Source organism: Callospermophilus lateralis, chromosome 9 (genome assembly GCF_048772815.1).
Source record: "Callospermophilus lateralis isolate mCalLat2 chromosome 9, mCalLat2.hap1, whole genome shotgun sequence".
NCBI classification, from domain to species: Eukaryota; Metazoa; Chordata; class Mammalia; order Rodentia; family Sciuridae; genus Callospermophilus; species Callospermophilus lateralis.
Genome location: NC_135313.1, coordinates 13,174,858 through 13,200,872, shown reverse-complemented (window position 1 = coordinate 13,200,872; position 26,015 = coordinate 13,174,858). Strand labels below are relative to the sequence as shown.

The following is a 26,015-nucleotide window of genomic DNA, read 5'->3' as shown; positions in this document are numbered from 1 at the left end:
AAACATCCTGCATAGCTATTATGTCTCCATCAACTTCAAGGACAACCTTTTTGCTACAAAATGACAGTACAGTTGGTGCCAAGTATAAGAACACCCACCAAATTGATTCCAAATAAAACACTGTTTACGGTGCTAAGCATCTGTGTGTACTGCAGAATGTGGGAACATTACATCTGGGTGAAAATATGGTCTTAAGCAACTTCATCAATTGTACTCTTAATGGCAGTTGATTTTTAAGGACTGAAATATTTAATAGTATACTCAAAACTGTGTAGTAGACCACATTCTAAAAAATATAATAGAAAGGAAAATTATCCAGAGAAACAACAGCATCAATAAGATACTGAGTATGTCAGGAAGCTAGCTCATGTCAAAATGACATGAACAACCCCAGCCTTCTGCTGATCCTGTCAACATCTATTTGAAATAGTTTCACATTGTGAAGGGGCAATTAAAATCTTTTTTGGCTGAAACTTGAACATTTTTGTGGTTAGATAATCCAAGTTTTTAAACAAATGCTCATTTTAGGTTGAATAATTATTTTGATTTTAACATTTTATTGGTGCATAATAATTAAATACTGCGGTATATTTGTACATGCACATAACATAACTTGGTTTATTTAATTCCCTGGTATGTTCCCTTACCCTCCCCTCTTCCTTGCCCGGCCCACTTCCTCAAACCTACTGGCCTACTTTCTATTTTCATGAGATCCCTTTTCCTTTTCTCTCTTCAGCTTTCACACACGAGAGATAACATAACCCTTGACTTTCTAAATATGACTTATTTCACTTAACATGATACTCTCCAGTTATATCTTATTTTATTTAACATGATGCTCTCCAGTTACATCTTCTTTCTGGCTGAATAGAATTCCATTTTGTGTATATATACACCACATTTTTTTTTTTTTTATCCATTTACCTGTTGATAGACTCCTAGGCTGGTTCCACAACTTGGCTATTGTGAGTTGCACTATCACTGACACAAGTCTGCATGTATCACTGTAGTAGATAACTAATTCTTTTGGACAAATACTGAGGAGTGGTATAGCTGGGTCATATGGTGGTTTCATTCCTAGTCTTTTGAGGAAGCTCCATACTGATTTCCATAGTAGCTGCACTAGTATATATTCCTACCAACAGTGTTTAAGACTAACATACAATCATTAAAATGATACTACTAACCATTTTTCTCACTTCACAGAGGAGGTTATAAAAACATAAATCATATTTTTATACATGGATTGGAGGTTTACACTACTACCCAACCTACAACTCAGCCATTCACTAGTATTAAAAAAATTTTTATAACTATATTTATTTGTTCATTTTTTTATGTGCCTTACATGTTCTAGGGAAGCACTCTACCACTGAGCCACAATCCCAGTCCTCATATAGCATGAGCTTGTGGTTTTGCTGGCTTTTCTTTCCCAGGACTAATTACTTCAACAGTTGGCAGTATGGTCAGCCACTCCAGAAACTTCTTCTGTCCTCCTTACAGTTTATTTTACCAGACACTTTCAAAGTTGGTGCTTCTTCTAATTTCTCAGCTTCTTTGAATAATATATAATAATTTTATTTCCTTACTCCACATTATTCTTCACTGACCCAAATTTACCAGAAACAGAGACTTATCAGGTGAGTGTTATCTCTACAGGTGACTTTTAGTAAAAAAGTTATGGGGAGTTATGCCACCTAATCACTACTCCCTTTTATGGGGTACATATCTATTCTCATTAATCCTTGCAACAGTAAATTATTCATCTGCAATCTTTTTTCTAGATTGAAAAACTGAACAATGGAAGTAAAGACAGACCATAAGTAATTGGCTAAGTTTACTTGGCTTACACAGAATAGGGCTAGGATTTTCAGTCCAGCTCTGTTAGGCTCTAAAATGCTTGCTTCTAAAATCTGTGAACAATGTCTTCATGATTATCAGTTTGCTGTGTAGGAATATTTTACTTTGTCAAGGGCTATTTTGCCTCCACTTTACCCAATAGGTGAGGTTAGAGAATACTTAGCAACTTGAAAATGTTTGATCAGTGAATTATAACTAGTTATCCTTTCTATGAAAGCTTATGAGAAATAAAAATAATTAAGTGCATCATGAAAGTTTCAGTGTATAATATCTTCTCATGTGGAATATGCTGGCATTAGCTGTCGCTGTAAGGGAAGATAGTAAGCAGAGATGAAGTAACACTCATGATCGGCTTCTTGGCAAATACTTTTGCATCTGAGACCATGTGCACTTCCTTTGGGCATGCACTATCATCTCCGTTCTGGAGATGAAGACCCTGAGCCTTGGAGAGGAAACACACCCAGAGTTACAGCAAGTGCTGATCTGGACCATGCTTGTCAGGCTCTTGGGCCTAGCCTCTTCCTCCCTTGCTTTGGGTTGCTTTAGGGAAAATTAGTTCTTGGAGACTGCATTAGTCTATTTTAGTTTACTGCAGCCCATACTTAGACATTTTTTCTTCCTTCATCCAGGGTTCCCTGATTTTAAATAATGACCTCACAACAATGACAAATACTGATGAGGTTTCACATGAATATACTCACCATTTTAGATCAACTGTGTGACCTATAAATGCCATAACAGGTTAAAGAACCTTTTGGATTTTAAATTTATTGCCACTGTAAAACTGTTACTGATATTCAAATGAATACTTACAAGGCTGTCTTGTTTTGTAACTCTAATTAACATCTTCTAGTTCATTCAGTTTGTACATTGTTGACTTTTACCTTTTAATCTTTGTTACTGCATGCCAGGCTGTAATTCTTATACTAATAAGGACATAAAGAGATGGAGGAGGTCAATGTAACTGATGTTAAAGCAGATCTGAACAGCAGGTTTTGTTCTTCACACAGAGGATGTGTCCAGGTGGATGATTCCACCATCAATGTCCATAGGACTCAAAATTTTTATCAGAATCAATTGGCACAGATAAATTTGGTTCTGCTAATCTGTACCAAAATCAAAGACAGATTAAAAAATTGATCTGATGTTTGCATTTGGACATCCAGATACAGACCTGAGCTCTATTCACAGATGAAAACATGCAACTGCTTAGGAAATCAGTGTATCCCTCTGAATTTTATGCATATCAGACTCAGGGCTGACATAATATTAAGGGTTTTTTGAACCAAGTATACACAGTAAACAAGTTATGACTTTGATTTGACATCTACAAATAATTCACAGCACTATTGGTCACGCCCACAATTGTACACATATCAGGACCTTCTATAATGAGCTGTCTTGATAAAATACCTTGTGAAATGTGTCTCTGGGAAGCTGGAAATGTTTATGAAAATGACTACATTAGCATTCTTGTAGGTGTTGGTATATTAAAAATAGCAACTAAAACAATGGTGTCCAAAACAGAAGCTTCTAACTAGGCAGACTATAAATGAACTTCTCTTCTGTTGGTTGAAATGATCAACTTACCTCACTGCCCAAGCAAATGGCATGCGGTATTTCCCCAATTTGCTGCAGAACTGCCTGTTGGATTTTAGTATCTTTTGTGCATACTAAAGAAAAAAATAAAAATATTGTTTAGGAATGATACTTTATGAAATGCATATGTACTAAATAGTTCATATTATCTTGTAGCGAATTTGAGTGGAACTTTGTCTTACTGGTCCACGGATTCTACTTTAAAAAGATCTAAATGATAGCCTCTGTGTTCAAATTGTTATAGAGCATTTTTTTCTCTTTTATTTGGAAATTCCAAGCAGAGGAAATTCCAAATGTAAAAAGTACCCTTGTCTTATAATACTGTTTTCTTTTCTTGACTTAAAAGACATAAAACGTTGAATGAAAAGTGTATCAAATTTAGATTCCCATCCCGAACTCTATCTTCTTTGATTCATACAATAGAGGTCAGAAGACTTGTTCTGTAAAGGGCTTCATGGACCACATGATCTCTATCACAACTTCCTGACTCTGTTGCTACGGGACAGAAGCAACCATTGGCCGTTCATAATAAATGTGACTGTGTTTCAATAAAACATTATATAAAAAAAAGCAAATGGCAGCCGGGGCTGTAGCTCAGTGGCAGAGCATTTGCCTAGCTTGTGTGAGGCACTGGGTTCGATCCTTAGCCCCACATAAAGATAAACAAATAAAATAAAGGCATGCTGTCCATCTACAACTACAAAAAAAAAAAAAAAAAAAAAAAAGTAAATGGCAGGCTGGATTTAGCTTGAAGATCTTAGTTTGCCAAATCCTGAATTAGGGGAATCTCACAAATACATTAAACTCTGTCCTTATTGTTACACTTGCTCAAATTCAATTCTTATGAGTTATTTCCTTAATATCTTTCCTTTGCAGGGAAAATAGCTGTTTATTTTTTTATTAGACAGTAACATTTGATTATTTTAATAGAAAAGAAGAAAGTAGAAAAATATTACCTGTAGGTCCATTACTCAAAGCACTTGCTGTATTTCTTTTGTTCTTTCCTACTTCACTTAGGTGTTGGCAAAATTTGATGTATAATTGTCTATCTTAGTTATTCACTTAGTTTATCATCTGCATTGCTGATATTTTAGCAAACTGTATTCACTTGTTTGTACTTAGATTATCTTAATTTTTCATTATTGTAAATATTTTGCTCCTTGGGGCTAAAACTTTATTCACACTTAAATTTGCTTTTACCCATAAATTCTCCGAAGTCAGAAACTGTTGAGTCCAAAAGATGTAGATCAAAGATATATACATTAAAAATTTCTTGGTGAATACTAATTTCATTGAAAAGAGAATACTTAAAGTCATACATTTATCATACATAATAAATTCATCAAGGGAGTGTGACTTTATTTCTTGATAGTAATATAAATTACATATAAGAAAATGATGCATTACCTTGTTGGAGTCTGGATTCTTAATATAAGGTTCAGCACCGCTTGCAATATTTCCCATCAGGACTTTTTCGATTTTGGCCACCAAAACTATTTCAGAATGTGGATCACTTACAGAAAATATAGCCTATGTACAAAGAAAGCAGCTCATAAGCATCTAAGAAATTTGAACCGAAGAATCTGCAAAATGCCATTTAAAAAAAGAGACAGTTTTAAGGTATTTTTAATTGGGATATTGCCCATCTTATGTGATCTAAGGGTAAGAACAATGGAACAAATATTTTCTGCTCCAAGTAAACAAAAGTGCAACCTGCTTTGGAAATTTAAGCCATTCCTCAGGAAATCCCTTGATGTGAGGTTCTTCTGATTGTCTTGGAGTGACTGTGTCGATGTTACCATTTTCCAAAGCCACGGAAGCCCCTGAGAGCATCTGTCTGACAATAGTGTGGTTTAGATCCACATGAAAATCGGCAGAAATCTTTCTGCTGTCTCTGAGGTCATAAAGTGCCACACTCACAAAGAAAGGCTCAATCTGCATGAAAAAGAAAGAACAGATGGTTTTGACAGAAAATCATTACCCAGGCAACAGCCTCTCTGGCACATCCATTAACAATGCCATAGATAAAACATGTGCAGACAGCAAGTTCCCCTTGACTCCGTGAGAAGTACCCAGGGTCCTTGCTTTCAGCTGCAGCCTAAGACCCTAGGACTGTATTTCACTCATCTCTCCACTCTAGTATTCCCACCTACTATTTTCTGCCACATACTGAACTACATGCATGGTTTGGCTTACAAATCCTTCCAGTTATTTTCCCTACACTCTCAGGAAATACCCATTGCCTCAGTTACCCCAGGATTTTGGTAATCTGCAAAGGAATCTTAGGAGTTAGACTGCATTGAGAAACATTTCACTAGTCCAACCACTTCTCATAAATTTTTATAACAGCTTGATAGGTTAGTAATAATAGCTAGCTGTTGAATGTGAGGTCCCCCCCCCCCAAAAAAAAGCTCATGTTAGGCAATGGAGCAATGTTCAGAGGCAAAATGATCAGATCATGAGATTTGCAACCTAATCACGTCCCATTTGATAGATTAGTAATTTGAGTGGATTACTGGGTGATAACTATAGGTAGGTGGGACATGGCTGGAGGAAGCAGGTCACTGGGGCTCGGATCTTGGGGATTATATTTCATCCTTCGTTCCTATACTCTTTCTGCATCCTGTCAAGTGCTGAGCAGCCTTCCTCTGCCATGCCTTCCCACCATGATGTTTGGCCACATCTCAGGCTCAGAGCAATGGAGCTGACCAACTATGCACCAAAGCTCTGCAACCATGAGCCCAAATAAACATTCCCCGCTCCGAGTTGTTCTTGTTGGGTATTTTGGTCACAGTGATGAAGAGCTGACAAACACATGAACCTTTATTGAGCATCTACTATCTGCTTGCTACTCTTCCAGGAACTTCCCACACACTGGTTAACAAGCTATATATTAAAATTCAGTGTGATAAATAGTTAGGTGAGCCTCAGGTTGTGAAGGAAGAAGCCTGTTGTCAGAGAAGACAGAAGGTTTCCTCAGAGGAGCTATTTTTGTTGAGTTTTTAAAAACAGACATTGACGATTTTTTTCCTTTATGTTAAAAATTTATTGAGTAAAGCACATATAGTGCCAAACTTGATCTGCTGGTTATGCTGATATCTGCTAGTTTTCTCCATTATAAAGTCACCATTTTTCCTTTTGTTACTGATTGGCGTTTGTGGAAATATAGTCTGAGATGACTCCCAAGGTCTCATCAAACCTTAACCCACCAGTCTCAACCTCTACTGGTAACTCTTACTAGAATCAACAGCCACCAAGTTGGCTACCAATGGTGATCTTCTAGCGCCATCTTTCTTTCTACATGTGTTCAACAATGATAAAGGTGAGCTTGCCCTTCTCTCTCATTTTTTAAAAATTCATTTATTTATTTATACAAGTATAGACTCATGGATTAATATTTTATTAAACACATTTTAACCTCTAATAATCATTATTTATAGTGGTGTTCAAATTGCCCCAGATTTGATTACCAATACCCTTCAAAGTAGCCCCTAAGAATTTTGGCAGGTCCACATAAGGTTTTTAGGACCTTTATACCCAACAAATTGCTCCAGACTTTTCTCATACTTTCCACACCTGAGACATTTCTATAATTTTGTCAGGGTGATATTTAGAAACCAATATCATAATGTCACTGGGACATTATGACTTCAGGCCCTCTCCTTACATGAAGGTGACACACACAAACACATAATTAACAATACTACATCTCTATTTCTTTATTTGTGTTGAAAATTAGTGCATTCATATTGATGCATTCGTTTCTATTTCAAATGCTCCAGAGTTCCTTTTAACCTTCCTATTTTCTGCATCTATACTTATATCCTTCAATAGTGAGAAATATGGATCTTTATGTTATTAATCTATTTATTTATTTGTTTAGTCACCTTATGGCTTTGGAGTAACCACTGCCAAACACACTAGCCACCTGTTCTTGTTGCCTCTTCCAGAGTTCCCTAACCCATATCCTGGCAGACCCAGGGACATGCTACCTTGTGTGCTTTTACATGACTTTCTTCTTCCTGCCCTCTGGAATTCTTGAAAGTTTACCCATGTCCAAGCCTCTGTGTAGCATCCCTTAACCTCTTCCTGGGTGCCAGAAAGAAAGTTGAAGATGGGAAATAAATGGGAAATGAATGGAAGATGAGAAGAAACAATGAAATTTATTGGTTGAGTTAAAAAGTAGGAATTAGGAAAAGAGTTGGTTAGAAGGGACTTTTAAATAGGTGGATGACCTATGCAAAGAAATAATAGCATGAGAAGACAAAGGAAAAAAATATTAGAATGAGATCAGAATGCACGTGAAAATTAGGAGGTGCTCATAAAAGAGGCATTTGAGAAACTCTAAGGATGTTTAACCAAAACACTGCACGCATGTGTATTTGTTGATTAGGAAAACGGATACACAGGGGCAGGAAGAAGAAAATTCCCAGCTTTGGTCATAAGTGGATGCTAATTCCATTCCCTGACATATGGGAGAGAGATACAAGCACAATTTCTGAATGGGACCCAGAAGGTCACTGGTGAGACATCCCAGCAGCAGTGAATATGGGCCTGTATTTTGAGTCCAGTAAAGGAAACTGGCCTGGAGATCTGGCTGTGGGAGGTTTTGTTTGTGACCCCTCAATAAGCCATGAGTTAAAGAGAAGGGAATCAGAATAAAATCCCAGAAAACATCAACAGTAAAAGATAGAAATGGGAGTAGGGAAAACTACTCATAAAAGTGATTGAGAAATGAAGAGAAGTAAGAAAAAAAAATTAAAAAATGGTTTAAATGGGACCTGGGTATCATAGGAAAGAAGAACCAGTCAAAAAAGAAGAAATGGTCAACTAAAAAAAATGTCAAATGCAACAGAGATGGAAATAAATAAATCAAAGAATAAACACACGTATATACAACTGTACACATATTATATATATGTGCATGTGCATATCTAAAGTGACATACATTATATACATGCACATATATGTAATTACTTAGATATGTAATTAGCAATAGGCTCTAAAGATGAACTATGTCTACAAAAACAACATTTTGACTTTTGTTTTTGCTACTTAATTTTTAATTGACACTTGTCATTTGCCAGTATTCTGACAACAAGTAGGTTATATATAAAGACCATCTTATGATACAGTTCATCATTGTACAGACTAACTCATGCTGTGGACTTTGTTAAATGCTTAATGAGTATCTTATAAGAGGGATACTGGTTCAATTCCTAAATGATAGCAGTATTTTCCAGTTCCCTTACTGTAAGAAATATAATTGCACATATGAAATAAAATTCAACAAATTATTTTAAAAACAATTATAAAGTAAATGTTTCATATACTGCTAATTTAATTTAAAAATCCCCTTGGTTTGTGGTGGTGATAGTCTGCTAAGAGATGAAAAAAAAATGCAAAACTTAAAGTAACTCAGGTAGGTAAGAACTCAAAACACTTTAAAGGTCAAAGAATAAAATCCTTATTATTTTTCCTAAATGGTTGCATTTTGATTTTCATTTCTTTAAGTGAATGGGAATAAATTACCTACTTTGATAACCCCTCAGAAATTAAAGTTCATGTGATGATTCATTTATTTCTCCCAATTCACTTTTTCAATGTAAATGTCAAATTTTCTTTTCTGAATCACTGGCTTTTCAATTCAGTTTTGTTTAACAAAGTACCTTTAAAGCCTAAAAAAATTAAGTCATAGGTTGCTTAGATTTAGAATTCTCTGCTCTTCTTAAAAATTCAAAACCCTAGAATTTTAAATGTAGCTTTGTTGTGAAGCACCTCTATTAGTCCAGATTTTTGGAACCAGTTCCTATTTTCAAAGAAATATTTTACACCATAAAACCGTCAAGTTGAATTTGGTTTTCACTTTACTGAATACAAAATTACATGATGTCAAATATTGTTTCCTCTTCATGATAATGTTCTTTCAGGGAATCTTTAGATGCTCATTCATTAAATGTAGTAGTTGGCTCTTCAGCAAAATGGAGAAATGTTTCCATTAATTTAAAACATTTTCATTGAAATAAGAACAATGGGTTTAAAAAACAGTTACATTAATAAAAGAGTATTGAATTTAAAAGATTTTAAAAACAATATCATTAAATGACAAACATGGTTTTAGAGTGAGACTGTTGTATTATTGTTTTCTGTGTCACTGCTTAGTAGCACAATGAAATTTTTAAAAAGTAATTTCCTAGTTTTTTTTGACACTTGTATCAACTGTAACATAAATGAAAAACATAATTGAAAAACAAACATACAAAATAGTCCAAATCAACTTAACCCCTTGGCCTGGCAGATATGAAAGGGCACAATAAAATCATTCCCTGAACTTGGGTCTCATCCTTGCCTGGTGGGTCTGGCCCAGATATAAACACTTAGCTTTGAATAGGAGTCTTAGCGTAGAAAGGAATCCTCGTGGAAGGAGTCATATACCCTTGGCAGTGGAAAGAAAAGCCCATTAGCTTTGATTCTAAATTGGATTTTGAAATTGCACTTAGAGATGTGCTGGGTCAAAACCCCATCTATTTTTATTTAATACAGTAAATAGGTGACATTATGATTGGGGTTAGATTTTCTTGAGATTTCCAAATAATTTCAAGGACCAAGTTTCTAGGCTTTAAAAAACCCTGCATGAAATCAAGGTCTGATTATTTCTCCTAACACTTTTCACTACAAAATTGGAAATAAATTGTGCTTACCACTGTCCCCCCACCCCCAGCCCCATTTTGTGCCATTATTTAATCAGACTCCTGTTTGACCTCATGAACACAACTTCAGTACCCTTCAATATCACTGACTCATTCTTTCTACAAGACATTAGTCAGATGAGCCCATCTCTCTCCTTCCTTGCCAGCCCTCATTCGGATCATACCATAAACCTTGGTAGTGGTCTTCATGCTCATCTCCCTGGACAACTCCTATTTCCTCCAATCCATTTTTCTGACGCGGGCTTTTAAAATTGCAATCAGACCCCACCATTTTAAAGTGCTATAACCCTGGGACAGTCTCCACTTTTGCTTAGGATACACCTGAATTCAACTGACTTAATCTAAACCTATTTCTTACTGTTTCTCACTTTTCATCTTGGTTAGCCTCCACCAGCCCCATCTGCGTTCAGTTCCTTGAACCTGTCAGCATCTCCCTGTCTCAGGGCATTTACACTTGCTCTTTTTCCTGCCTAGAATGTTCTCCTCAACCTGCATTTTTATCCTTCTCGAACTTGAGACGCTGTTCAGATGCCACTTCCCGAGAGAGGCCTTCCATGACCACCCTATCTACAGAACCCCTGCTCCTGATACAAAATTTTTCACAGGGTACTTATATTCTTAATTTGTTTCTTCTTTACTTTATATGAGTTTTCAAAAAGAATATGATCTTCAGGAGACTGGGAGCCTGCATTACTATTTATTGAATATTTATCTTCTTCACTGTTATCTTCTTAGTAGTTAGAATAAGTCTGGCTCATGGTTGGCACATCTAGTATTTTTTGAGAGGTGAATAAACCTGACTTGAACTACTTCATTTTAAATCATGCCTAGCATTCAGTTAAATTCATAAATTATGAAGAAGCTTCATTTTGGGGCTAGATTTTTGCTGATGATACAATTTCATTTTAGCTTACTCATCAACAATCTCATATGTAATGTGAAAAGATCACTGTCTTGCATGCAAAGTTTTGTAAATTTCAAAGACATTTGAAATCAGTGCCTGAATTAGTGTGAGTAGAAACATTTTGACTCGGGGTGAGGTATAACGTTGGCTGACTGGCATATGAGGTAACAGAAGAGAAACTTACATTTGTTATTGGATCGTTTTCATTCTCTGTAACACAACCCTGAAGATTTAAGTTGAGGGCTTTACAAATGATCATGATTCTCTTGGCAGCTTTCTCTTCGAAGGGTTTGATCACATACTCAGGTTCTAAAAGATCCTTTTTTTGAAGTTTCAAGCTCTGAAAAATTTGTCAGAAATTGTATTTACCACTCATCATAAAAAAATAAATTCTACATTCAAATCCCCAGTTGTATTCAAACAGCCAAGTTTATGTCCGCTCAGAAAGAATTCCAACTTACATCTATATCTGGATCCAGTGAAAACAGACTCAGTCTCTCTAAGTTCCGGGTGGTTTTGACAGACTCTTCAGTTTCTGTGAGGTACTGTGGAGAAAACTACATTAGCCCTTAGCATCCGTGTGACCAGATGCATCCCCAGACACATCCGCTCAGTCAGCTAGCATCCCTGGGTGTTATCACTGTTTTAATGTCATCCACTAATACAAAATAAGTCTTATAAAAACATGCTTTTGTTTTTGAGAGCTGTGTTCCCATTAAGTGAAACACTTAGGTTAATGGAAAGTTCTGAATTCCTTCCTTAGTCTGAATCTTAAGAGAGCATTTCCATCTGTCCTGTGAAAGCCATAAATGATAAGTAGCAAACACAATGATAACTTCATTACCTTAGTGAAATCTGGGTGTAGGCTGTTCTCTGAAGACCCCGTTTCCTCTGGTGTACATTCACAGGTTGTAGAATTATCCAGTGGATCTTGAAAAGACACACGGAAACAGGTTTTTAAATAGCATTCACAATGATAGCTTTTTATACCCTTGACATACGAAACTGGGTTAGACTCAAGAGCTTAGAGAGAGACCTTGGTGAGCTAAGACTTAATTTTCTTCTCTGCACTCCATCCATACTCTGTTAGGCCATCAGGGGCTGGAAATTAGACTCCCTGATGATCATTTTGGGATTCTTGCCAGACATCTTCCTGTGCTGGTAAGAACTTTGGGTCCTTATGATACACATATACCTTTGGAGTGTTCTTGATTTGCTTCAACAATGCATACTAGAGTTTTCTTTTATATATCTATATTTTTCTTTTTTGTATATATGTGTATATATATATATATTGATATATTGTATATTTATATATGTATATATGTTTAACATATGTTTTTGTAAATATTCTTGATAATTCTCACTCTCAATACATCAATCTAGATCCCATTTGCTAGCTTCAGTTACTTTAGTTCTGTGGGACGCTGTAAACATTAGTACTCTAGTTAATTATTATTAAGTAAGTAATACTCTGGCGTAGAGAAGCTGTGTTAAATAGACATTATTATTGCTGTGTGTATATACGTGACTGCATGACCAATGTGATTCCACAACCTGTACACTCAGAAAAATGAGAAATTATATCCCATCTGATTTAAATGTATGACATGTCAAGATCATTGTCCTGTCATGTGTAACTAATTAAAACAATAAACAAATAAATAAATAAATAAGATCACCAACAATGTTCTTCCTCATTATTTCACGAGGTTTTCAATTTACAGCATGTGATACTTAGACTACTAGAATTTATGAACGGTTTGGTTTCTAATCTACCAAGGTGCTTTGTGAAATGTCTTGAAATCATTTTCTATTGGGAGCAGTAACTGACTCTGTGGGTCAAAAACTAGCCTCTCATATAGCTGTGAGTTTATTCTCTATCCTTTTACCTTTCTCTCCTCTTTCTAGTTTCCTTCTCTTTGCCTACAACAAATTAGAATCTTATGAGGGGACTAGGTTGGTCAGAAGAATTTTTTTTTTTTTTTTTATCATAGAGATTTCTTATTACCACACATAGCACTGAAACTTTCACATAAAAGCTGATCTCAATATGGTCAAAAAACCATAAATGAAAATACATTTTAACTAAGAGGGAGTAATACATATTTGCCCTTTCAAAGAATAAGGTCTACTAGTTCAATGGAATGAAGGGTCAAAACTCATAAATGACCTCCTATAAGATAACCTTCCATCAGACGTGGGTACATTTTTGATGCTGCTGACAAATGACTCCCAACGTTATTTTCAGGATGACAGCCTCAAATCATTGCCAGTCAACTCAAAATCATCCCTATGAGAGGTGACCCTAAGAATCAGGTGACTTCTTAGAGCAAATAGCTCAGGGATGTATGGGTCAGAACTGACGGCTACCACCACTGCCCCAGCTTTAAAAGAACTGAAATCACAGGTCAGAGGAAGGAAGATGGTTTCCTGAGCTCTCACCTAGGCCCAGGTCCGTGAGCTCTGTGCTCCTCCTTCCCTGCAGGGGCCCCTCAGGGCTGATCTGCAGGATGCGGTTGAGGGTGTGGATCCACTCATCCATGTCCAACTCAGTTTCAGCGGCCAGCACAAAATAGGTCAGATCGTTCATTTTCAGTTCAAAGGCATATTTTCTTAGTCGGTTATTCTGTGGTACACAAAGAAATAAAGGCCCATTGAGAAGTCTTAGAGATCGAGAGGCATTTTCTGTGGGGTTGGGATTTCCAAGTCTTTCTGTAAGGTGGGCAACATAGAGAAAACCTTCAAGACGGGACAGAATTTCAGAGTCCCAACTTACTTTGGTTTCTTTCACATATATTTGTACTAAGAAACATTTCATTCACATTTTGTTGATGGGTTGAGTATGTGCACCCAAACATTTTGTCTTCAGGCACCAGGGGGACTATGTTCCAGCCTTTGAAGAACTGCCCTGAGCTTCTGCTGTCCTGCTCAGCGTGGGTTCTGTCTGCAACTCACCACAGCTGGGCGTCCGGCCTCATCACATCCAGAGGCACCTGCCAAGTCACTGACAAGCTCTTTGCTGCCACACAAATCTAAGGGACATTTCTTTCTTTCTGTCTTCCATGACTTTAAACGGAATTGGCATGGTGGCTAGCCCCTCCTCCTTGAAGTTCACTGTCCCTGGCCTCCATGCTCACACTCTTTCCACCTCATCAGTCGCCACTGTCCACTCTGTGCTGCGGGCTCTTCCTTCTCTTCATGGCTTCTAATGGTAGTCCTGGCTCTGCCTGACTCTGTCTATCTCAGTCCAGTGGATCTGAAGGGCTTCCATAGGCAACAACACCTCAGTTCTACCCCTGGCTCTGGCTTGGCCATCAGTCCCCAGAATCTCTGTAACTTGACATCTCTACTTGGCTTTTTGTGACTAATCCAGAAAGCCTTGGTCTAGTTCCCAGAATGTGCTCCTGATACATTCTTGGTTTAGCCACAGGATCTGAAAATGTTCCCCCTCCCTGAAAATTCCCCTAAACACAGAGAGCACTGTGCTTCCCTCATGTACTTAACATGACTTCAATCCACTCTTCAAACCTAAACTAAAGACCACCCTCAATTCCCCAGTTTCAGACAAGGGGACAAAGGTCATTGTCCTCCATAACACTTACATTAATTCCAAATTATATGCTTTTTCAATTTTCTTTGTTTGCTTGTCTCCTTCAAAGCTACCTCCACAAGGGCTTTGTCAGTTTTGTTTGCCACTGTATCTTGTGATGGTGTGAATACATACAAGGGTTTAGGAGTGGGGTTCAACACAGGTCATATTTTATGAATGAAAAAAAAGTGCCTATTCTTAGGAACTAAAATTCTAGAGGGGACATGGTGAGTGAATGGATAACGAACTGGCCAGACAATTGAAAAACAAAGCTGCATTGCATTAGAATGGAATGATGTGATGAGCAGCTACTTTAGAAAGAGTGGTGAAGGCAGGGCTTTACAGAAGGTGATGTCTAAGTCAAAATCTGTAAAAGAAGGAGCCGGCTATTTAAATACCAGAAAAGGGCACTGAGAGTAGGGGATGGAGGCAAGACCAATTCTTCTCTTGCAGTTTTATATATTTCTGCCATAAGATTAGAAACGTGAATTCAAAGTGTAAACTTCTCCCACTAAGTTCACGATAATCCTGTGAGCAGAACTATACGATTCTATTTAACATGTGATGAAGTTGAGTTTGGGGGGATTAATGAAAACATGCTAGAGTTTGTAGCAGCAGCAAGTGGCAGAGAAGGGAAAACCACTTGAGGTCCAGTGCTCTGAATCCACCGCCTGAGCTGCCCAGAGCCAGGCTTGCAGAAGATGCCCAGTCTATGCTGCTCTTCCTTGCTACTGCCCCGGCACCATCACACAGCAAAGAGATGGCTGTGACCTGTGGTCTCTGTTGATCTAAGTTCAAGAGAATGCACAACAGAGCAACATCTAAGTCCTGACAAAAAGTACAATTCAAGAATTGAAGGAGAAAGAAGACTAAGTGAAAAAACTATGCTTCTCACTGTGGAATGTCCCTGTTTAAATGTCACTTTGTATATTCTTCCAAGGACAAGCTATTTGCTCCTGTCCATACCTTTGTATTATTGTCAAGTGTTATACATGTCTTGCTTTGTAACGATTCAATCACAGGTCCGGCTCTTTAATAATTCACAAGTCTCATATGAGAAGAAGCTAACTTTTTAGCCTCAGTGCTAAAAAGAGACCACAAATGTGGTCTCTGCCCTTGTAGAATAGGGGAGACAGGCATTAACTAACTAATCACACCAATATAAAATTGGAGAATAGGTGTATTTAGATTTTGTATAAATGCTTTGATGAGGATCTGTGAGAATATGGAATAGGATGATTCTGGCAAGAGTTGAATTTTGAGATCTTACTGGCTGTAATGGAAATAGTGGGATGCAGTCAGACTTGGTGTACAAAGCACATAGCTAGACAGCATGTTTGAGTGAAACTCCTAGATGTCATGCCCTCCCCAGGGAGAGTGGGGAAGGCTCCCTCCATATGCCCTCACATGTCTTTATGGGAAATTATGATGAAGGAGAAAGTACGTTGACCTTCACTGACACAGAGGGCCTAAGGTAAAGACCACATGGCTGGAGAGCAGGTGAGAGAGGTCTCCTACCATGGCCATGGTAGAGGCCATGAACAATAGGAAAAGAAGTAGATTCTCTGAAAAGAAGGAGAGATGGCCAGAATTTGAGGAATAACTTTTGCTAGGATATTGTTAAGTGCCTGAGTATGGTGACATGCAAGCAAATCTTACTGTTGTCTTAAAAACGAACCTATATAAAGAAAATCTGCTTGATTACTCTGATGCTGCAAATAATATGGGAGCGAGACACAGAGCCCAGTAAATGTCATGCTAGGTCAGAAAAAGTGGATCAAGTTGCAACTTTCTTTCAAACACAAAGGCCAAACCTAATGGAATTTTCAGAAATAAAATACTTTAAAATATAAATAAAAGTTGATTTTCTAAATTGCATTCTGTACTTCAAATGAATTGAGTATGGTTACCAACTTCAATATTATGATATCTTTTAAAAACCCGAGTGAAGTATATATAACAAGTTCCTACTTCTCAAAAAAGGACACTTATAAGTGCAAAAGGCATTCTGTTGGCAATTTCTCAAAATGTAAATTATCTTTTTTGAGAGAAACAGAAGTACTTGCAGTATATAGAAGCTTATGCTGGGAACACTTAAGATGGCTGGGTTTCTATCACGCTATAATCTCAAAGGCAATAGTACATGAAATAGCAAAAAAGGAAGGACAAAGATCAAAAGTCAGTGGGATGTTTTAATGATCTTAGAGTGTAATTGATAAGTCATTGAAATGGTCATGTAATCAAGAAGTAATCATGGTCTTCCTCTTGGTCCCCCAATTTTACTTTATTTCCCTTAAATTGGTGTCCAGTGCAAAGTAGCCAAAGTAGCCAATGCAGCTACTGTGTCCAGTCAAGCTCACTGCCCTCCCCCTACATGATTTCATAAATAAGAAAGAAGATGTGAGCATGTCCTGCTGCTACACAATGTGCTTAATGAATCGAGGCATGCGAGTTTGCTTCCGCAGTGTTCACATGGAGAGTCCCACATCTCCAAGAAAACCACTAAAGCTGGCGGAAGACTGAATGGCAAAGAGCGAAGTCATCCAAACAACATATTCCATTGTGCCAATTATGTTTCTAGCACTTTCTACAGAATTTTTCAGGAAAAATAGAGGAGTTTTAAAAAGAAACATTACAACATCAAATCCAGGTTACTGGTGTTGGTGGCTCCCTTCCATGTTAGTTATCCTTTCCATTCTCTGTAGCTTTATTTGTCCACTTATACAACAAAAATTTATTGAGAGCCTTTTCTGTGCACACACAGATTTGCTTACATGTCACCATACTCAGGCACTTAACAATATCCTAGCACACAGAACTGAAAAAATATTTAAAAAGTGCTTTCTCTTGAACTTATAGTATAATGGAGTGTCAGTAAATTGATATGTAGAAATAGAATTAAATGTATGTAATCCACGTGGAGCGTAACAGTATAGCATCATGCAGTGATACATTTGATTTCATTCTTACATAGGCTATTGGGACTTATTATCTGAGGTATGTCACTCATGTCTTATTTGCTTATGTCACTTCTGTTTTGTTTCATTTTTCTGTGTACCCTTCCATAGACTGGAAGCTCTTTGAAGACAGGAGTCACAACTGTTTTCAGACTTTGTGTCTTTCACAATGCTTTGCACATAACAAGTTTCCCAATATATATTTTCTGACGTGAATCCAGTGTTAAACACTCATGGCTTAAAACTGCACACGAGGGCATCTTTGCAATGTTCCTTTAGCCTCATAGCTTATGTAGGGTAAATGTACGTATGTGGATACATACTTATGCTGTCTGAGGTGAAGTCTTTGTTCTTCTTCTTGTTTGTTTGTTTTATTCAAGGGGAACTGGCAATGTTTCTTAACCAAATAGGTCTGACTCATTCTAGTTATTCATTTGTTCTCTGCTTTTGTGTGTATGTGATTCATCTTCAAGCACATTTTGTGCCTGAGAACTTGAAAGCGTAACGGTTAAACTTTGTACTATCTCACTTGAAATCTTTCCAGATGAACACATTTGCAAGCCAGAAAGGGCTGTAATTAAAGAGGCAGGAACTGGGACCCACATCTCTGGTGACCAGTAGCACCGACGTCTGTCTCCCCAAGTGATCTCAAGAACCTGGAGGTCCCTACTGGCATAAAAGGTGTAAGGGGACTGGTTAAAGGTTCTTCATCAAGGGTCTCTAGAGTGCAGGGACACAGAGTTGAAATCTTCAAAGTCTACAGACAGGCTTAGCCTTTCTGTGCAGAGATGCAGCCTCCCTAAAAGAGTTCACCCGATCTGTGCTGCCAAACTGCTCCATGAGCACTGTCATTCACACCTCTATTATAGCTCTTGTGACAGGGAATAGTGGTGAGCAGGTGGCTCTGTCCTTCTCTGACTTTGAAAGAAAACTGAATCCCCCACACCTAAACAGAGTTCTGAACACATCACAGGCACTAAACAAGCTGTGGAATGAGAGAAAGAATGAAGGAACAAAAAAAGAAATGGATTTGTTAGTACACTTAGGTAGAAGTTTCAGGAAGGTAAATCAAGATTTGTATGGCTTTACCACATAGAGTGTCCATCTCCCAAGGTTGTGAACTTTGTAATTAAAAGAAAATTAGAGGAGAAAGGCTGAAGACACAATGTCTTCCAGGCTGATACATTTATTTTACTTTCACAGGCAAGAAATCTTGAGATCAAAGAGGCTGAGTCATTTATTCAAAGCCTTCAGGAAGTAAAAACTAGAATTTGAATACTGACCTGCACCAATCCCAAGCTTGGGTTTCCCCTCACAAGATTCTTTCTAAGGCGATGCTTAAACCCATCATGTACCATCCTTCTATGCATGACATCTAAAAACCTAAAACATGACATCTAAAAACATAAAACCTAAATTTTAGGGTTTTATAGGTGTCCTATCTGTAGGACATAGGTGGGACATAACAGGTTAAGCTGATACTGAAACACAGTCTGACTCAGAGGTTCTTGGAGCAGAAAGTCAGACCAGAGACCTAAGGTGTATGTCCGACATCGTCTATGATTCTTTCTTTCTTAGTTTACTTTTTAAAATATTTTTAATTTTTTTTTACTTGTAGATGGACACAATACCTCAGTTAATTAATTTATTTTTTATAAATAAAAATAGGATGGAACCCAGTGCCTCACACAGGGTCGGCAAGGACTCTACCACTGAACTATACCCCCAGTCCAGTTATAGTCTTTGAAGAAAGACACTGCATAACCACTGTGTCTCTGCAAACTTAATAAGTAAAAAAGACCACAATTATACTTTAAAAAAATGATGAGTCATTTGACAAAGCAAGCTTTGAAGTACAAGTGGAAAAGAACATATGTAAAATTTTCAGCTCCAAGTCTGCAAAAGGTAGTTATTGATCTCTAAACTATTGCTAAAGAATTATTTCATATTGCTAAGACCAAAGAGCCTCTTTTATACCCAACAATAGATAACTATCTCCACCCTCCATTAAGATCCTTATAGCCCTTTCCATAAGGAAAAGCTGACGTCTGTGTTAAAACGCAATTAGCTTTCACTTCCAGTGGAATGCTCAGCTACACTTAATTAATTCTTTCCTTTTAAAGTTCAGCCTTATTAATTTCTGGAGGAATTCCAGATTTTCACTGTCCAGACACAGGTCAGGACTAAGAGGCTGGAGAGAGCTCCATTTTGCATCCATATATCTAAGTGACCCCAGTAGTTGTCCAAGATGCAATCTCAGCTACAAGGTAACCAGTGAGTGCCTGCGGCTTGCTGATAACAGAAAGTACAGCTCTAGTGGCCTGTGATCAGAAACAAAATCCCTCACCTCAAGCAGCCAGAACTTTATTGGGAAATTTGAGGGGAGATTGCTAAAACACTCAAGTGCTTCCATTTTTACCTAAGAAGAAATAAGGTGAGACAATGCATCTGAGCAGAGAATAAATGTTTTGAATGCACAGACCTCCAGTGTCCATGGAAAAGGAGAGGTCTCTGGAATTACCCTGTTTCCCTTTGCCATGGTGCTTCATGCCAGATTTAATGCTAAGAACAATAATTTGAAGGTCAAGAACTTGCAGAGCAGCAGTACCTGTTAAGAGCACTAGCTGTTTCTGAAATTAAAACCTCGGGAATCAATGTGATTCTTGCCTTTGGAGGAGACCCCCTCACAGAGGAAAGAGGGGTGTGTGCACACACTGTGAATTTACATGGTTACGTCAAGATGACAATTATGAAGTGTATGCTGTGAGCTGTGATTTGCTTATTATCTTACTGAATTTCCTTGGCTCCGTGGTTCTCCCCACGGAAGGAAGCCATCTATGCAGTGGCCATTCTCCTCTTTTCCTTGAATACATAGCTCAGCTTATATCAGCTTGCTCCTCCTCAGGACCTTTGCACCTGCTGTCCCTGCTCATTTTTTAGTCCATGAACCATATGGTGTCTCTTCCAAAATGCTTTTCTCACATCTTGAGCACTAACATTCCTCTCTCTCCTCTGTGACCTTGTTTATTTCCTTTAACGAAAAACTTACCAGCTGACTTCATCCTGTTTATTTATTTCTTTGCTTATTTCCTGTTTTTCTTTGAAATAAGTTTGGTGGAAGTAGAGACGTAAGCCACTTTGGTTTTCACTGAAGGCCTAGAGTCTAGAACACTTGTGGGCTCACATCATGTAATTAAAAAATATTTGCTGAATGCATTTTGCCATGAAAATAACCCCCAAAGGGGAAAAAGGATTTCCACTCACCTGTACCACACCTGTACAGGAATCCAGAAAGATGCAGCCTTTGGGTTCTTTGGATATTTTTTCATCTTTGTAAAAGTTCATAATGTAGGAATTATCGGGCAACTGAGTCAGCTGGAAGTAGCGCTTTTTGAATGACTAAATAAAAGATAGAAGAAGTTAAACTGCAGTGAGCTGTTACTCATGGAGATTAGAAATATTGTAATTCCTTCAGAAAGGCATGGTTCTACAGAAGAGTATCCTACTTCCTCATAAATAAAATATGATATGAAACATAAATTCAATGCAAATGGCTCTCCTCTGTGCTCTGACCCAAGGAGGGAGTATCAAGAAAGGTGACAGAAATGAAGATGAGTCTTGGTGTCCCCTTACCCGAACAGTAACGGTATTGTTCACGGTGCTGTTAAAATTCCCCTTGTAGAGCCAGCCAGACTTGAAAACTCCTGATCCTCCGGCTCCCCCACCGCCCTTGGAGGAGGAGTGGGAAGTGGTATCCTGCAGAAAGGTATCATTAGCATGGCACTGTGCATCCAGGGCTCAGACGCGGCACTTAAAAACCAGCCTCCTTTTCCTGTCTTTGACTCATCTGCAAAATCATGTTCAATGTCAAAACAAACATGATTCATTCTGACTAAGAGCCCCAACACCATCAGCTACTGCTGCTCATGAAAAACTGGCCAGAAGGTGAAATCTCCAAGGCAAGACAGGAGCTAACCGCCCTCATGTTTAAACATTTCACTTTCAACAACTCACTTACTTCATCCTTATCAGCATCTTCATGGTCAACCTCAAAGGAATGTGAAGGAAGTTTCTCTGGTTTGTATTCTGCTCTGATATGTTAAAAAAAAAAAAAAAGAAAGAAAGAAAGAAGAAAAAAAGGATTCTGATTTGTCGTTTAGGACATGGCTCTGATTTTCAGCTGTTCCCAAGGTAACAACTATGCCAGCACTCTTAGAAATTCTTAAGATCTGTAATCTTGAAAACTGTGGGGGTCCCATTTCCTTCAGAAGTATTAACCTTGCCCATGCCATTATATCTTACCTCCAGCAAATAAACGATTTAAGCAATGGAGTTAACTATTCACACAGATGTATTAAAAAGATGAATTAAAAGAAAGCAAACAAGATGCCATTAAAGGTTTGGAAGTTTCCTACCTCCACCTTCTGAAGTCTTAAGCAGTGACATTTCCATTACCTTTCCTGGCTCACCTCTGTGTGACATGATTGAGGCTACAGGGAGGTCACCTGAAGAGCCTCAGCTCTGAGGAACCCTGATCTGAGAAGCAGCCTGTGCCACGTCACTGGGCTGTGCAGCTTCTCTACCCGAGGGCTCCTCAGAAGGCCACTGGAAGGGACCGAGTGGCAGCTGTGCTTCCTTTGTGCGTTCCCAGGGCAGCTGAGAAATGCCTCCTGGGCCATGGCATCGTTAACTGCCCAGAGGAGCATGAGGGCACAGCTGGTTCTGTAAGTAGGTCAGAATGATAGGCTTTCATTGGCTTGGCGCCATCTCACAAGAAAGGGTTGGATGGAAACCAGAAAATCCCTTCCAACGCTCACACACACTCACACACTCCTGATATCCAGCTTTTTTTTTTTTTTTGGTAACAGAGATTGAACCCAGGGGCCTTAACCACTCAGCCACATCCCCAGCCCTTTTGAATATTTTATTTAGAGATAGGGTCTTGCTGAGTTGCTTAGGGCCTTGCTAAGTTGCTGAGGCTGGCTTTGAACTTGAGATCTTCCTGCCTCAGCCTGCAGAGCTGCTGGGATTACAGGTGTGTGCCACCATGCTCTTTAGCACCTCTATTGCAAAAACTTCTATATGTAGAAATTTCATGGAATGTTTGTGTTTTCTCTCAGATGATTTACATTGTGCAGAAATAATCTCTGAATCTGACTATTGAGGAAAAAAAAAAAAAAGATCAGAGGCAAATTGGTATTCCCATCACACACATTTCCTATGCTGACGGTATTCCAGAGAGGAAGGAAAATGACCAAGAACACACATACTTATATGTAAGTATGCATAAATTTTCCCTACTGTGTGTTCACACAGGGTGCTAACTAATGACTTTAAAATATCCCATCACCCTCCTAGGGACATGAAAATGTTAATTCCCAGCTTACAACAGTGGAAGAGATGACACAAAAAGAACATTGTTCTTGTGCTCTGCTCAACCAGGCAAAGTCTGAAATCAGAACCACACTCCATTCCTGTTAAGAAGGTTTTTGAAAATTGTGGTGAAATATACCCAAGAATTACCGTTTAACCATGTTGAACTACACAGTTGGGTGGCATGAGGCAGATTCGTATTGGGGTGCAGCCACCACCATCTCCAACTCCAGGTCTTTTCATCCTCCCATTCTGAAATTCTGTGCCCATTAAAATAATTCTCCACCTCTTCCCCTCTCCACACCCCTGCTTACTGCCACTATCCGACCTTCTCTGCCATGCGCTTGACTATTCTAAGCACCTCATATGAGTGGCATCAGGTATTTCTCTTTCTGTGTCTGGTTTATTCACTTAATATAATGTCTTCAAGGCTCATCTGTGTCATAGCATGGGCCAGAATTTCATTCATTTTTAAGCCTGAATACAATGACAATTGTCATTGTAACCTGGCAAAAGTTTGTGCCCTAAGATCATTTCCATTAAGTCATCCTGGACTCTTCGAATTGGGGCTCTCTTCCTGTGGACTCTGAGCATTAGTCTCTCAACAAAGCACACCTGCTCCTGTTAGCTATGCCCTGTTCTAAGCCTTCATCAGATTATACCTTTCTTAAAGGCAGGAACTCTAATGAATGCCCACCCGCATCTTACTCAGCTGTTCTTTCCTATTGCTTTAGATGCTCAAAACACGATTGCTGGCTGGATTCAATTAAAGGGCATGGTGAGCAAGAAGAGCAGAAGTGAAATGATGTAAAATGGTAAAATTTCACATTCTCTTGTGGCAGGCATCTTGGTGATGATTATTATAGCTGGGGAATGTATTTTTGGTGATCAAAATCTAAAGATGTACCTCTGACATGTTCATGGTGTTTTAAAAGTATTTTACTATTGTGTTTTTACCTGATAAATTCATTTTAATGAGATTTACTGGTGACTCAAACAATAGGAACAGTAAAGCTGTTCTGAGGATAATAGTACTTGAGATTGAGTGCTAGGGTTGGTGTAGGGAGTATTGCATCAGTCCTATTTCCAATTTCCATCCAGTTTTGTTTTATCTGTGATCTGAACAAAACCTCAAGACCTACATAAAAGTAGTTACTAATGGTAAACGTTTTATTTAACAGTCAGAGGCTTGATAGAAAAGTGGTGGGAAATGTGTATCTCATGTTCAGCTCCACTTCCAGGTCTAGCATATAGTACATACTCAATAAATATTTTTAATAGATATATAAGACATGTATGGACATTTCAAAGACATTAGTGCATAATATGATCTTCCTCAACCATGCTTATTTACAAGTCCAAAGATGTTCCAAAATATATACTGAAGTCTAAATGTTCATTAAATGGTCTATTGCTTTTTAGTAAATTACATGTGTGTGCAATCAGACATTTGTAATGATGCTAGGTTCTATAGTCTTGATTAATCTTACCATTTTATAGGAATAAAAATAAAGACTGTAACAATCATTTATATAAAACACACAGTGGAAGAGATGGGTTTAGGAGGTTTATCTCTGAAATCATTCTTGCTTTTAGAAAAGGTGAGTTTGAACCATCTTTCATAAGAATGTTAATCACAAATGAAGGCTCCCTGCCCCCCAAGGGACCTGGGTACTTGTGGGGTGTTAACATGGTCCACCCCTTTTGATCAGGCTCAACTTTTTGAGAAGGCCAAGAAAGTAGAGGTTCCACAGTATTCTTTCTGAAAGATGAAAATTCTTCCCACTCATCAAAAAATAGTCCCTTTCTCTTTAATATCATCTGATACTCCTTGAGAGAAAAACAGCTCCTTTTACCTCTTCATTTGATTGACAAAGCCCTTCAATACAACCTTTCCTCCTCTCCCCCTCCTGTGAGAGATGACATGTCACCCCAGGTTCAGGGCAGGTTCCAACAGCTGATTTCAAGGTGACTTGAAGCATTTCTTCTGCAGAAGAGGAAACACCAGTGTTCCAGCATCTGAACATAGTGGCCCAGCCTTAAAGGGAGGACTGAGGACACAGCCCAAGTGCACGGCAAAGGGGTGAGGAGGGAAAACCGAGGAGGCAGAGGCAGAGCCAAATTTGAACGTGGGATGTCAACCCTGGCTCTGTGCTCATCATTTGCCCTCCGTCTGCCTTAGGCACAACACAAAGCTGTTCATTTCTGAACTCCTTATCCTGTCCCCTAGTGCCGGCATGGCAGGTCCTTCCTCTTCTTTCTCACAGAAGAATGATTTTGTGGGTGTTTGTTCTCGTCACCTGTGGATTGCAGTATTGCTCACTTTCTCATTAGGGCTGATTTCCAGGACTCACTTACAAACAAGCAAGAGAAGGAAGAGTTTTTCAAACTTGTGAAGGACAAGGGGACAACATAAGGTTTTCGTGATCATCAATGTATAAGGCTCAGTACTCTTGAGGGGTTTTCACGATCTCCCAGGTGAGAAATGACAATGACAATGGAGATAGTCTAAAACGTGTGGCCAAAGAATCACAAAATCCTGTGCATCAAAACTGTGAATACTATGGGACAAAACACTAAGGAACCCATCAACAGAGAATGGCTAAACAAATTATAGTAGACCCTTGGGAAGAGAGTTACTCAAAATGGAAAAGGAGCTATGGATCCATGGGACAACAGGGACATCACTTGAAAGCACTGTGCCGTATGAAAGAAACCAGAAGCACAAGAATATACTTGGCATCATTCTACTGTTATGATGATCTTGGTAATGGCTGTCTCTAGGGTAGCAGTGAGCACTGAGCAGGAAATCAGATTACCATCACCTGGGGGGTGATGGTACTCTGTGTCTCAAAGGAAGTGTGAGTTGCAGGTGAACTCTTCCTCAAAAGGATTATCCAATGGTTCACTCAAAATTTGCCTATTTCCTTGTATGTGAATTTTACTTGAAACACGCCCCCCCAATAGACTGCACATACATAAATCCCTACCTGATGACTTGTTCTTCTTGGCACACAAGT

General features: G+C 38.4%; 1 protein-coding gene across 4 annotated transcripts in view; it reads right to left on the bottom strand.

Moving 5' to 3' along the window:
* Dock10 (dedicator of cytokinesis 10) overlaps positions 1–26,015 on the bottom strand; it is a 236,055-nt gene that overhangs the window by 73,464 nt on the left and 136,576 nt on the right. For all 4 annotated transcript variants that reach the window (XM_077110269.1, XM_076866402.2, XM_076866404.2 and 1 more), the window contains exons 5-14: positions 21,641–21,713; positions 21,256–21,378; positions 20,887–21,021; positions 13,519–13,702; positions 11,918–12,003; positions 11,535–11,618; positions 11,258–11,413; positions 5,173–5,394; positions 4,867–4,989; positions 3,451–3,533 (exon numbers count right to left, since the gene is read on the bottom strand). In XM_077110269.1, the coding sequence (XP_076966384.1) occupies positions 3,451–3,533; positions 4,867–4,989; positions 5,173–5,394; positions 11,258–11,413; positions 11,535–11,618; positions 11,918–12,003; positions 13,519–13,702; positions 20,887–21,021; positions 21,256–21,378; positions 21,641–21,713 (1,269 nt within the window). The remainder of the gene's footprint in view (positions 1–3,450; positions 3,534–4,866; positions 4,990–5,172; positions 5,395–11,257; positions 11,414–11,534; positions 11,619–11,917; positions 12,004–13,518; positions 13,703–20,886; positions 21,022–21,255; positions 21,379–21,640; positions 21,714–26,015) is intronic.